This window comes from Chlorocebus sabaeus, chromosome 22, assembly GCF_047675955.1.
Source record: "Chlorocebus sabaeus isolate Y175 chromosome 22, mChlSab1.0.hap1, whole genome shotgun sequence".
Taxonomy (NCBI): domain Eukaryota; kingdom Metazoa; phylum Chordata; class Mammalia; order Primates; family Cercopithecidae; genus Chlorocebus; species Chlorocebus sabaeus.
Window position 1 is genome coordinate 50,670,090 of NC_132925.1, and position 14,484 is coordinate 50,684,573.

The following is a 14,484-nucleotide window of genomic DNA, read 5'->3' on the forward strand; positions in this document are numbered from 1 at the left end:
GCTCTCTCCTCTCCCCAAGGTGACGGCCTGGGCTGAGGGTCCCATGTCTGGGGATCCCTACGTCTAGGAGTCCCCACATCTTGCAAAAAGGACTCCATCATTTTACTCATCTAGGGCTGTGAGAGTGCAACACATGTCTGGTGAGCTAGTGAATGCTTAGAAGGATGGATTTGAAGACCTTTCCAGTGAGAGAGACAGAAGCAAGGGGCGGGCCAGCTCCATTTTCTCTCTGCCATTTCTTAACAATGCGCCATCTTGCCCAAGCAAAAGACCTATTCTTTCCTTATTCTTGCTTAGAATGCAGCTAACAAAGGACTTTTTGTCTCGTTTGCATTTTTTTTTTTTTTTTTTTGCAAGCCTCAGTTCATCCTGGGTTTTAGCTCTCCTGATACTATTCTCTGAGATGAGTCTTTTGTTATAATGTTCTCTTCCCAGCTTTCATATGGTAGACAGGCAGGCAGGCAGGCGTGCGTGCGCATGCAACATGCAGACACACACACACACACACACACACACTTGCTTTCACACGCACATTCATTCATTCAACTGTTGAGGCTTCACAGATAAATAATCCAGGCCCCCACAGCCTAGTGGCGAGAGACTGATCATTCAATTCAATACAAAATAAGGATGGACAGGGTGCTGGGCCACAAGTGGAGGGAAGGGACATTTGGGAGGCCCCTCAGAGTAGGGAACTTTGGAGCCGTGGCTTGATGGATATGGTGCTAACCAATAATGCATCTAGTAAGAGCTATTGTTTATTGGTCCCTTACCAAGTGCAGGCTGAGCTTGTCATGAGCATTTGGTTATTTAATCCTCCCAACAACCCTGGGAGGTAGATATTTTGTTATTCCCACTTTACAAATGAGGAAACTGAGGCCTTGAGAGGTGAGTTAACTCACTCAAGTTCCCACTGCCAGGAAAAGGGAGCCAGGACGTAAACCCAGATTTATCCACCTCCAGGACTCTGCTTTAAAACCTCCTGCGCTACATTCCCTGCCCCTTAGCAGGCAGATGGAACAAGGAAGACAATTGCAGGCTGAGGGAACAGCATGTGCAAAGCCGTGAAGCCAGGAAGGAGCAGATGCTGACCGTTGGCAAGCGGTCAGCAGCGTGCTCTGGCCTTGATCAGTAGGGAGAGAGACCCTTGGATGGAGAAAGACAGAGGCTGGGGCTTGCACACACCCCTCCCCAGTTTCCCTAGCTGTGGGCCTGTTACCTTACCAAGCTCAGCCCAGACACAGCTCCCTGCACCCCCAAATCTTCCAGTTATTCATTGTGAGGCTCCCTGGTTCCTCTTGATGAGACAGCCCCATGTGGCATTCTGAGCCCAGAGGGGCTATGAACTGCCATGCCATGGGGCTGGCAAGTGCAACCTTTTTCCATCTGTATATTTTCCAAATCATATATTTCAGCTTGTGTCACTGCAGATTGCTTGCTCTCTGACCCTGGCTTTAAATAGCAAAAGAAAAAAAAAATACAATGCACTTTGTGGTTTCCAGTAAGATACCATAAATACACCCAGATAATATTCCGGTGCAAACCATTTACAGTGGCTGCATAGGGCGGTGGAATGGAATCTTTTGGGCAGGCTTGGACATCAGTTTATTTCCTCTGTACCCGCCGGGATCGTTATGGAGCTGGAACCACAGAGGGCGTCAGCTGGGCTCCCCATTTTCATCTCAGTGATAATACGTATCGTTCTTTATCAAGCACCTTCTGGGAGCTCCACAGAGGCTTCATTCCACAGAGGTCTCATTTAATTTTCAGGACTTGGCAATGTCCTCCTAAGGGTTCCCACTTCACAGACGGGGAAGCTGAGACTCAGAGAGGCAGAGTCCTTGCTTGGGGCTCCCCCAGTGAACGAGAAGTACACAGGAGGGACTGACGGGTTCCATCTTACCTGAGTTCTGAGCTGAAGTCATCTGGGATATCCCAGGAGGGAAGGTCTCTGGGCTTCTGGATGAAAACTTTACCTGGGAGATGTGGGTGGATTGAAAGGTAAGGAGGGCATGGGGGAGGTGAGGGAGCCTGGGGGATCTGCTGGTCTTGCTGAGTCACTGGTGACCTTGAGCAAGTCTCCCATCCTCCTTGAAGCTATCATTCCAGTAGGAGCCCCCTGGCTTTGTTTCTGTGGCTCTAGGAATCTTTTCTCTGATTCTGGGGAGAGGAAGGGCTGGCAGAATCCGTACCTGCCCTCAGCCTCACCTCCTCCGGTGCCAACCTGGCTCACCGGCTCCTGCCACTAGCTGACCACACCACGTCAGTGCCATCGCTCAGGCTACCACTTGGCCTGATGCCTTCTCTTCCCCTAGAGAGCCCCCTGACCTCTCCGCTCAAGTCACCACCCCAGATGTCCCCCACTCCCATCACTGCCCTGTGTCACCTTCTTCAAAGTCCTCAACTGCCACGGAGTGGCATTATCCTGCTGCCTGTCCTTCTACGAAGGCAAAGCCATGTCTAAACTCCTCATCTGACTTTCCTCATGTCCTAGAACAGTGCCTGGCACATAGTAGATGCTCAAGAAATATCTGATGAATGAAGGAATAGATGGCTTGGTCAAGGAGGTGGAGGGGAGGGCGGGATTTGAGGGAGGTTCTGCCTCTGCTCCTGGGCAGGACGGAGAGGCAGGTCCTTCACAGCAGGCTGTCCCCACTGCCAGGATGGAGGATCTGATCCTGGAGGGCACACAGGCCATGGTGGCCAAGCCCAGGGTTCACTCACAGGCTCCACATGGATGATCTGGGCAAGAATGTAGGCCTGGAGTCAGTAGGACTGGAATGGTTCTCAAGACCTTGAGGCAAGGGAGTGGGTCAAACTCTGGGGCCAGCTGTCCAAGTTTGAATCCTTACAGGTTGTATCACATGGGCCTCAGTTTCTGCATCTGTAAAATGCAGATAATAGCAGCCCCCACTTCATGCGTTATTGCCATATATTGTGGATCTATATTCAGTGCTTAGAACAGAGCCTGGTGAATAAGAAACATTTTGTATGTCTTTGCTCAGCTTTTTATGAACTATATGCCATTGGGCATATGATCTCATCCCATTTCCACAGCAGTAGAACAGACCACCCTTGCAGGTATCTCCTAAGAGAAATGAGATGGCATTCAGGAAATTACCCACCTGAATGAAGGGGCTTCCCCAGACAGATGAGAAAAAGGTGGTTCTCGGAGCAGTGAGGGTGACCAGGGTCCAAGGGAGTTCTCTGGAGTGGTTAGGCACAGCAGGTGACCGCCAGGTTTGCATCCTAACTCTTCCTGGGCAAGTCACCTCATCTCCCCAAGCCTCAGTTTCCCCACCTTACCTGGGATGAGTAAAGGAGGCAGACATAGATGGAATCTGAGATTTATTTTAAGATTCCAGAAGTTTTTTCTGCTTTCTTTCTACCATCAAACCCTGTTCTCAGCTCAGCAAGCCATCCAGTTTGAATGGTTTTGATAAATTATTTATTGATAAATTTTAATTGATAACAACTGAATGCCATCTCGTTTTAGAAGTGCATTTTGACAAGAGTTGATCGTGGTGGTAGGGCTGGTACGGGGAACAGATAATCAGCAGCTAAGTCTAAAATGGCAGGGAGCAATAAAGGCCATGGATAAAACAGAGGCAGGGCAAGTTCTTCTCTGTACCACCCAGTGGCACCTATAATTTCATCAATTATTATAATTATAATGCTCACTACTGTTTGTTTAAGTACCTGCTAGGTGCCAGGTGATGTCTACCTCTTCCTACAGGGTAGTTGCTAATAACAGATGAGGAAATGGAGGCTCAGAGAGGTTAAGTGACTTGCCCGAGGTCACACAGCTTTTGGTGGGATTGAAATTGGGACTCAGGTCTGTCTCACCCCTCACACATTTTAGAGGGTGTTGGAGACAGTGGGAGTGACAGACATGGTCCTTGTCATCTTGTAAACCTGAAATTTGGCTGAGCAGACAGACACTGGATGAGCCTCTGTGTTTTTGTTTTTGTTTTTGTTTTTGTTTTTTTTGCCTCTCCATTGTGACCTTCAGGACATTGTTTTTTGTTTCTCTGTTGTGACCTTCAGGACATTGTGAAATGGGACTCAGTTAGCAGGGACGCCATGGGTGGGCTGGCATGGCACGCCACGGCAAAGCCAGCCCTGGCATGGGGAAGCTGTCCAGTTCAGCAGGTGGACAGGCCTACTTTCTGCAGGGTGGGAGGGCAGCGACGGGGCAGCGGACAAGTTGTTTGTGTCTGTCTCCCTCCTGGGGAGGGAGGTTCCAAGGCGAATGGGAAGGTGGGTGGGGAAAGGACCTCCCTGAGCATGGGACAGAGTGACCTGAGGCTAGAAGCAACTTGGAGCAAATCATCCACCTCCTCACTCACTGCTTAAGCCATCTCCATCCTGGCATTCTGAAACACCTTCTCTGGCCCCCCTTTGCCTGCTCCGGGCTCCAGGGCCTCTTCTTCCAGGTGCCTTTCCTGAAACCCACCCAGGCTACATGACAGCGAACTTGCCCAGTGCTCCTCAGGACTTATCCCACACACAGGGCTTCCCGTAGGTTGCTTTGGTCAGTCTTCACCCTGTAAAGCAGACATAGCCCTTGAACCCATTTTGCAGGTGAGGAGACTGAGGTCCAGAGAGGCTAAGAGGCTAGGTGGCAGCACCATATTCACACCAGCTCTGAGTGACTGCCCGTCCCACACTGTCTCCTGCACCCCAGCTGCTCAGGACCCTGCCCCTCCCCTGGAGATACTCACAGTCCAGTGAGGGGGACACAGAAGAAGGGAAGGGATGGACATCTGAAATAGCAGGTGACACACAGAAGGAGTAATAGTGGCCACGAAAACAAGAGGTAGGGTGCAGGCAGGTTCCATAAACGAAACATGGGGCCAAGAGCTTTCCATGGAAAAACTCGTGTTCTCCCTCATTGCCATGAGAAAGTTACCAATGATATGTCTCCATTTTACAGCCAGAGAGACTGAGGCACAGGGAGGGGTAGTCCTTGACCAATAGTCACAGAGCCAGGGATTGATGTTCCTGGGATTTAAACTCAGGCCTTCTGGACCCAGAACCAGTGCCCTCCGTGGGTGTTGGGGAAACGCTGCTTTACGATGCTGTGAGCTTTATGCACGTGTGCAGGTTACATGGTTAGGTCAAGGGTGCTTGGGAGTGGGGAGTGGGAACTGATGAGCTAGAGGGGTCCCCCCCATCTGGCTTTCCAGATCCTGGGCAGCCAGCCCACATACATTCCTCCTTTATTGCCCAGTTGACTCCCCAGGTTCTGGGGTTGAATGGATGTGTGCGTAATGGCAGTTGCTCAGCTCATCACCCTAAGAGGGAGCTTTGTTGCAAGTTAGGAACGGGTACACAGTCGAGCTTTGGAGAGCCATTGCACTGAGCTCAGCCTCCCTCCTTAGTCAGGCCCAGGCTCCTCTCAAGTGCCTGGGACCTGACCCCAACTTGTCTCCTCTCCTCCTCGCAGGGAGCCGGGAGGCTGCGTTCACCTACGCCATCATTGCTGCTGGCGTGGCCCATGCCATCACAGCTGCCTGTACCCAGGGCAACCTAAGCGACTGTGGCTGCGACAAAGAGAAGCAAGGCCAGTACCACCGGGACGAGGGCTGGAAGTGGGGTGGCTGCTCTGCCGACATCCGCTACGGCATCGGCTTCGCCAAGGTCTTTGTGGATGCCCGGGAGATCAAGCAGAATGCCCGGACTCTCATGAACTTGCACAATAACGAGGCAGGCCGAAAGGTAGGCAGCCAGGGAGGGCAGCTGGGCGGCGCTCGCGGAGATACTGCAAAATGACTTGTTTGTAACATCTGGTGCTGGGTGTCTGGTGAGAAGCCACAGGGCTCTGCCCTCAGCCTCACTCTGCTTGGCGTTGGCATCAGCTTGTGGCTGGTCAGGATTTGTGTATGGCACAAAGCTTGTCAGCTATTAGAGAGGTTGGATAACTGAGTCTCCCTTAAGACGAATTGGATGTTACTCAGCAAGGTGGAAAGAGGGACAGATGTGGACTCATCCTCGGGAGGAGCCAAATTAGCCTTTCTCCCTTGCTCCCTTGCTCCCTTGCTCCCTTCCTGCCTCCCTCCCTCCTTTTTTCTCTCCCTTCTTCCCTTCCTCCCTCTTCTCAGGATTCTGGCCACATCCTGTGTGTCAGAGCCTCCCAGGTGGCCTTGGTGAGTCACACAGGGGAATTGCTCACCTGGTCTACCCCAGGACAACGTCCTGGGGGAAATTACGAGGCCCTGCCTGTCTAGTCCCATGGCTGGGAGCTCCTGCCCAGGGTGGCACATCCCGGCAGGGGTCCCAGCTGCTCCCTCCTCCCTGATTTTGTGGTCAGATCACCCTGCAGGTCCCAGGTCCCAGGCTCTCTCCTGCCTTGAAGCCCTTACTTCCTCAAGGCAGACAGGAGGAGGACACATGGCTTCCCTCTCCCAGCCTCGGTTTCCTCACCCACAGCTCCCTGACTGGGCCATGGTGAGAATTAAAGGAGAGAATAGCACGTGACCCGCAGCAAGTCAGGGTCAGGGTGGATCCCGCGGGAGTGTGTTCTGTGAGCCACACAGCTCCACTGGGTGTGAGGCTTGTGGCTGTTGCTCTGTCGTGCTGCCATGAGCCCATGGGCGACACAGACACTGGGAACTGTCAGAGGCTGTAAGACCAAACTCAGTGGGCTTCCTGGAGGAGACAGGCCCCAAGAAATGAGTGAGGTTTGGCTAGGCAGGGAAAGGAGGTGGAAGCAGCCAAGATCTGGTGAGCTGGGGAGGAATGGACACAGGCCCAGAGGTAGGGGCAGGGGGCCAGTTAGGGACCACACTGACCAGTCTGTGAGCCCCTGACAAGGGAACCCCTGCAGGATGGGGCCGAAGCAGCCTTGTGTTCTGCACCTAGATCTGCTTATGGCTACCATGTCCTTGTCCTTCAGGTTTCAGCCATGATGTCCTCTCTCCAGAGAGGCTTCCCTTCCCATTCCTTCTTAGCCTTTTCTCCAAGGTTGCCTTGTTCTGTGGCTTTCTCCCCTCTCTAGACTGTAAGCATACTGAGGACAGAGGCCTGGGGTGTCTCAGACACAGCAGCACTCCAGAGCGTGGCACACAGTACGCACTCTACAAATATGTATGGAGTGAACGGATGAGTGCCTTGTGGTTGCTGGTGAGCCACTGATGGTTCTAGGGCAGGAGAGGGGCAGAAGTCATAGACCCTTGGGAGGCAGAGGGCTACCTTGAGTGGGGTCAGGAGCTGGGTCTAGGTGGAGTGCAGGCCAGGCCTGACCTGATGTTTCTGAGCAGGAACAGCCCTCCCAGCTCAGGAAAGCCCAGTGGAGGGCCATACATCCCCCTGCCTGCCCAGTGCTCTCTGGTTAGGGAGGACCCTTGGGGATGGCTTTCTAGAAAAACACTTCTACAGACACTATGTATTTCCTGAGCCAAGAGGTGGGACTGTGGACTCCCCGGTGTGTGCAGAGAAAGGCCTGAGTCACCACCCGTCCCGCCCCTTTGTGCTATATAGGGGTGGAAATGGAGGCTCAGAGAGGGTGCCAGCTGACCCATGGGACTTAGGTCAGTGACCACACACACCACTCAGCCAGAGCACAGCAAGGTGGTCTTCTGGCCTAGCCCCAAGTGGCCAGACACTCACTTGCTGCCTTGAGACACCCCAAGGGCCCCGACAAGGGCACGAACAAAGACAGCCACCAGCTGCTGTGGGTTCCAGCCCCTCTTGCGACCTCAGTTTCCACATCTGTCGATTGGGACTATGACCCTCTCCTTGTTCTGACCAGTGCCAGTCGGTTCCCCAGGATTTTGCAACGTGCCATTTACTCGAAGTCATGGGACCCCACCCAGAAGCCCCTCCCAGCAGGCTGCCGTGGGCCCCACGCATGGCAGGGCTTGGGAACCGGCGGGAGCAGAGGGGCCAGCCTGCCGCTGCTCCTGGCTGAGCGCCTCGGAAAGGCTCGCAGATGTGTTTATCACCCGCTCCCTCGCTCCTGCCGTGAGGAAACAAGACTCAACCTGACCACAGGCTCTGGGGCTTGTTGGCAGCTGGTGTGAGAGAAGGGGAAGCGGGGAGGCCAGGGTGGGGGTGGCTTCTGCAGACCTGATGAGGGGCTGCCCCAGAGCTGCAGGGGAGCCCTCGACTCCCCTGGCAGATGAGGAAGAATCAATGCCGCAGGGGCGTCCTGCCCTCGCAGGTCTCCAGTTCGAGTCTGAGCCCAGCAGGGTGTGGGCCATGGGGCAGGGGCAGCACCACAAGGAGGCTGCGGGGCATGCCCCCCTTTCCCTCATTGTCTCGTCAGTTGTGTGGTCTGCAGGCCGAATCAGAATGGTTAGGTGCCAATATCTTTTGGCGAGGTGATTTTAGTATTATAGCTTCCCCTATTGGCAGTTCGGGGTCTTTGTACTTTGGATTGAAATCAGTGGTCGCTCAGGTTGGGGTCCTAGAATACGAAGTTCACATCCTAGCATGTGATGTGTGGAATCACAGGCTCCCCAACTGAGAGGAAGGGAAGAGTCAGAAGCATTGTGTTGAAATCTTTGGATGGTGGAATCTTTGTGGCTTTGAATAATTTCTTTCCAGCCTTTTGGGCAGCAAGGAAATTACACCCAGTTTTTGCCCTCAAGACTAGATGCTCAGTCTAGTGAGAGAATCAGGTCCAAGAGGCAAAACTTGTGATTCAGAGCTACACACTGTAGGAGAAACGTGATGTAGAAAGTGAAGAAAAGAGGTCAGAGGAAGAGCGGTTTGTTTCCTCTTGAAGTCTGAAGAGTGCTAGGCAGAAGAAAAGGACTCTCAGCAGGGCTTTGAAGGCTTAGAAGTCCTCCAGGTTGACAAGGCATCAGGAAGGAAGAGGGCAGTTCAGGCAGCACAGGCATGTTTAAAAGCATGAAGTCCTAACAAAGCATGCTGTGGGGGCTCCATGTGGCTGAGGGTGGGGAGGACAAGTGATGAGGCTGCGGAGGGGGCTAGATCCTAACACACAGCCTTGAATGCCAGAACAAGGAGTGGGACTTTGTCTTAGGCCAGAGGTGCCCAGAAGAGGTTTGGTGGGGCAGTGCTTGGGCAGGTTTCTGGCCCTGTCTGGGATCCAGTGGAGAACAGAGTGAAGGGGCTGTGGCCAACGTTGGTGCCTAAACCCAGCAGGGGCCTCGGGGGCGCATGGCTGGGGAGGCTGTTTAGGAAGCATAATAGGTAGGAGCTGCGTCATGTGTGTTTGGGGTGGAGGAGCAGGGTGGTAATGGAAGCCCTGGTCTTTGTAAGATTGCCCAGTGGGAGGGTTAAAGGGGAAAAGGAGGAGAGAGCCTGGGCCACAGCCTGGGCAAATGGGTACTGGGACAGGAGGGCTATGGGAAGGGAAGGACAGTCAGGGAGGTTGGAGGAGAACCAGGAGAACCTGGGCCTTCTGGGTGCATTTGTGAGTGCGTGTAGACATCCCCCTGCAGGAGTGCAGAGAAGCCTGGGCAGCTGCGAAACCCAGCCAAGGGCCAAGGATCTCCAAGCCTCCATGACAATATTGTACTTGGCAGGCCAGGCTTTCGAGGCCTTACTGTACAGAGAGAGAAGTGCACCAGGGAGCTCCGGGGGCCTGGGGGAGGGTGGGAGCCCTCAGCAACCGCTTCATGAGAGTGTGGTGACTGAGCCCAGGAGAGGCAGCCCTGGGGATGGGGGCCCAGCTGGGACGGGGCTGGCCCCTGCTGGAATGCGCCGCTTGCTCCAAGGGAGGTGAGCTCAGGGGGATGGAATTCCACCGAAGTGAAAAGTCACCTCCCAGTCCCTGCCCAGCCTCTTGCACACAGAGGGGTGTCGGTCTTGTCCCTTCCTGCCCTGCCCCGTCTGGTCCGGGTGCTCCTGGGAGCTGGATTCCCACCCCTGCCCTGGCCGCAGGCAGGCCTGTGAGTCAGGGGACACCAGGGACCAGCCCCTGGCAGCTGGGGCGGAGCCCAGATAAGGCCTGCTTAGCTATGCTCCTCTCTGCTGTCCCGAGGGCCACTTGCATATTTGACCAGATAGAGTGGCCAGTGGTGGCATGTCAAGGGCCTGAGGAGCCAGGCCCCACCCAGCCCGAAGCTGACTGGCTAGGCCAGGCTGGGAGGAGGCATCCTCAGTCTGCCATGCCCTCCATTCCTGCCCCGCCCCTGGGCACAGTTGTGGGTTCTCGCCCTTGCAAATGGAAAGGCTTGCAGCCAGGACTCAGGGGACTTGGAGCAGGAATAGTCTTGGGCACATCTCAGCCCTTCAGGGCCTTGGTTTCTTCCATGGCAGGGGCTTCTTTTCTTTGCTCCCAGGAGGGTCTCCAGGTCTGACATGTGGGCTGGGGAATGACATGGGGTTCTTGGGACCATTGTATCCCAACCTTGTCTCCAACTTCTCTCCCACACACACTACCCTCCACCAACACACTCCTGCAGTCAACCAAGCTCGTTCCCACCTAAGGGCCTTTGCACAGGCCGCTTCCGCTGTCTGGAGAGCTCTTTCCTTGAATCTTTGCAGAACTAGCTCCTTGTATTCCTTCAATTCCCTGCTCAGATGTCACCTTACCAGGGAAGTCATCCCTAACTTCCCTCTTCCGCTGTCTGTCTCATCTCTCTCCATCACCCTGCTTTACTTGCATGTGAAACCACCGCACAGAATGATCTCATTTGCATAGCTCTTTGTGTCTTTATTACTTGTTGCCTCCCGCTGCAGTGTCAGCACCACAGGGTAGTGATGGCCTAAGTTCACCTCTAAACTTAGAACAGTGCCTGGCACGTAATAAGTGCTCAAGAAATATTTGTTGAGTGAACAAATGATTTGGCAAGTGCTTGCTCTTTCTTGGGGGGATTTCCAGGAGCAGGGTTGCAAGGTATAATACAGGACTCCCACTTAGAGTTGAACTTGATATAAATGAAAGTACGTCCCAACTATTGCACAAGACATATTAAAAAATGATTCGCCATTTACCTCAAATTCAGATTTAACTGAATTTGTGTTTTTGAATTGAGCTGATATTGAGATAATTATAGATTCACATGCAATTGAAGAATATGAAGAGATCTTGTGTACCCTTTGCCCAGTTTCCCCCAATGGTGACAGCTTGCAAAACTATAGGACGACGTCACTACTAGGATGCTAATGCTGGAACAGTCAGATGCAGAGCACACAATGGTCCCCAGGTTGCTCTTGTGTAGCCACTTCTACTTCCCTTCCCCTTCCGAATCCCCAGCAATCATGAATTTGCTCTCCACTTTTATACTTTTTTTATTTTAACAATGTTACATAGGTGGATCTGACAGTATAACCTTTCCAGACAAGCTTCTTTTCATTCAGCACAATTCCCTCAAGCCTCCTTCAAGTGTTGTGTATCAGTAGCTGGTTCCTTTACCTTGCTGAATACTATTCCAGGGCACAAGGGCTCCACAGTTTGTTTTGCCATTCACCTGTTGAAGGATATCTGGGTTGTTTGCAAGTTTTGACTATTACAAATGAAGCTGCTGTGAACATGTATGTACAGGTTTTATTTGTGTGTGTGAATGTAAGGTTCTATTTCTCTAGAATAAATGTCCAAGAGCACAAATGTATGGTGGCTGTATGTTTAATTTAATAAGAAAGTGCCAAACTGTTTTCCATTTTGTGGGAGAGTGGTTGTGCCATTTTATATTCCCACTAGCAATGTGTGAGTGGTACAGTTTCTCCACATCCTCACCAGCATTTGGTGACATCACTGTTTTTAAAGTTTTTTTACCATTCTGATAGATGTATGCTATACCTCACTGTGGTTTTGACTGGCATTTCCTGAATGGCTAATGATGTTGAATATCTTTTCATGTGCTTATTTGCCATCTGGATAGCCTCTTCAGTGTAGCATCTGTTAATATCTTTTTGCTTATTTTCTAAGTAGGTAGTTTACTTTTTTAACAGGTGAGTTTGGATATTTCTTTATAGATTCTAGCAGCTAGTATTTGGTCACACATGCAGTTGGCAAATATATTTTCCCAGTCAGTAGCTTGTCTTTTTATCATCTTCATAGGGTCTGTCACAGAGCAAAAGCGTTTAACTTTGATAAGTTTTAATTGATAAGGTCCAATGTATCTATTTTTCCTTGAATAGACTGTACCTTTGGTATTATCTAAAAACTCTTTGCTCAGCCCTAGATCCCAAAGGTTTTCCCATTTTTTTTTCCTAAAAGTTTTATGTTTCACATTCAACTCTGTGACCTGTGTTTTTAAAAATTCATTAATTTAAACAAATCAATGAAAATGTATTTCTTTTTTAAGTTGGAGTTACATCTTTATTTATTTTCAACTGTGGCAAAATATACTTAGCATGAAACTTGCCATGTTAGGCATTCTTAGGTGTGTACCCCAGTGGCATTAAGCACACTCACACTGTTGCGCTGCCATCCTCACCTTCCATCTCCAGAACTTTACCATCTTCTCAAACGAAGACTCTGTCCCTGTTAAACAACCACCTCCCATGTCCCCCAGCCCCACCCCAGCCCCTGGCACCCACCTTTCCACTTTCTGTCTCTTTGAATCTGACTGCTCTAGGCGCCCCACATAAGAAGTATCATATAGTTTTTGTCGTTTTCCATCTGGTTTATTTCAGTTAGTGTAATGTCTGAAAGGTTCTGTGATTGCTTTGAATTAGCTTTTCTATGAGGTGTAAGTTTAGGTCAGGGTTCATTTTTCAGCCTATTTATGTGCTAAACCCAGGAACCCTCCCTAGCCTCCACTGTCAAGGACAGTGGCCACGGCACAGTGCCAAGGAAAGCTGTAGGATTGTTTTAGAGCTGGAGATTCTCTCTTCTGTGGGCATTTGATCAATGAGAGACTGAGACCCTGACCTGCAGGGGCCCTGCCAAGGCCACACACCAAGGGAATGGAGGAGCAAGAGCTGCACCTAGGGCCTGGCTCCCAGCTCAGACCTCCCTTCCGCTTCCTGGAGCTGGCCAGGGCCGGGGAGCTGAGCAGGATGAGAGCTGAGGTAGGGGCCAGGAGGTCCGTGGTGGGCTTGAGAAAAGCTTAGTGGGATGACCAGGCTAGGGTGTGTGGGCCCAGAGGAAGAAGCCCAGACAAGACCAGAGAGGAAGCTACCAAGGACGGGTTGGAGGGGGACCAGCCCAGGCTGGGGTGGAGGGTGCCCACGAGGCCTGAGGTTTGGCCAGTTTTCTCCAATGACACAGCAAGGGCAGGGCCCAGCCAGGTCCTGTCAGTGATGCCACTGTGATAGCAGTGGACAGTACCCAGGCAGGAAGGGGATGAGATAAGAGAGGACACATGGGTAGGGGCAGGAGCAGCCCTTCCCACAGAGACTGGAAACGTCTGTGGCCCCAGCTTCATGCAGCCTGGTCCCTGGCATCCCACTTTGCTCTGGGCTAGTAAGACCACCCCACCCCCAACCTGGATGGATGTGGGCAGCCGGGGCAGGCCCTGAGGAGGCGCTGAACACCCAGGCCTGGGAGGAGTCAGGTGGCTCAGCTGTGATTGGAGCAGCCTCAGGAAGGTGTCACCATCCTGCAGTCCCTGAGGACTGGGGGTGGTGTGGTTGGGAGGGTGGCAGGCAGGACCAGGACCCACAGAATGGAAGAATATGGGGAAAAGGCAGCTCAAGTGAGAAGGAACTTACTATCAGGAAGCGGGATGCGGTCCCTGTTAGAGCAGGTGGTACAGGTGGAGGGAAGGTTTTCATTGCCTGGAGAATATGGACATGATTCTAATATCAGCACTTGACATATGTGTACTAATTTAATCCCCACAGTAGTCTTACGAGATTAGCATTCTCTGTTCTCTCCATTTTACGAATAAGAAAACGGAAGCACAGAGAGGTTAAGAAAGTTGCTTAATGCCACACAGCTGGCAGGTGCAGCGCTGGGATGTAAACCCAAGCAGCCTAGCTCCAGATCCAGGTCTTAACCTCAAAGTACGCTACCACACCCAGGAGTCCTGGACTCAGATGCTTTTATCCCCACAGTCTCCTGATCCTGAAATCCTGTGATTCCAAGATGTTACCCCAAGATTCACAGATCCTCTGATTTGAGGAACTTGGAGACTACAGTCCTTAGCCCCCAGAAGGCCCCGCTATGTGGTCATTTGGGTTGTGGGCTATCCTGGCACGCACACGTGCATCCTCTCCTACTCTGGTCACTGTGGCCTTGGGGGCAGTCCCTGAGCCACCACCTTCTTCCTGGGAGAGAACACATCAGGGCCAGGGAGGAACCCGGTTATGAGTGAGAAGAGGGGATTCTGTGTGCCATCTTGGCAGGTGACGGGCCCCAGTCTGTCATGGGGGTTCAGGATGAGACTGGACAAGGAGATGGCCAGCCAGAGACCCACGCCTGGCGCAGAGACCAGGACGCCCCCTGTTTTAGCAGAGTTTCTGGACTTGTTCAGCCTGATGAACATCAGCTGGGGAGACTTCTCTTCTCCCCCAATCCTTCCGGGCAGTCGCAAGACTCACCTCGGTATCTCTCAGAGCCCAGCCTGGGCCGGGCATACTCTTGGTGACATAAAATGGCACACATCCTAGGCCATGTCA

At 52.2% G+C, this 14,484-nt stretch overlaps 1 protein-coding gene across 2 annotated transcripts in view; it reads left to right on the forward strand.

Annotated features, from left to right (window-relative positions):
• WNT7A (Wnt family member 7A) overlaps nucleotides 1-14,484 on the forward strand; it is a 57,533-nt gene that overhangs the window by 16,153 nt on the left and 26,896 nt on the right. For both annotated transcript variants that reach the window (XM_007985304.3, XM_007985305.3), the window contains exon 3: nucleotides 5,450-5,721. In XM_007985304.3, coding sequence (XP_007983495.1) covers nucleotides 5,450-5,721 — 272 coding nt within the window. The remainder of the gene's footprint in view (nucleotides 1-5,449; nucleotides 5,722-14,484) is intronic.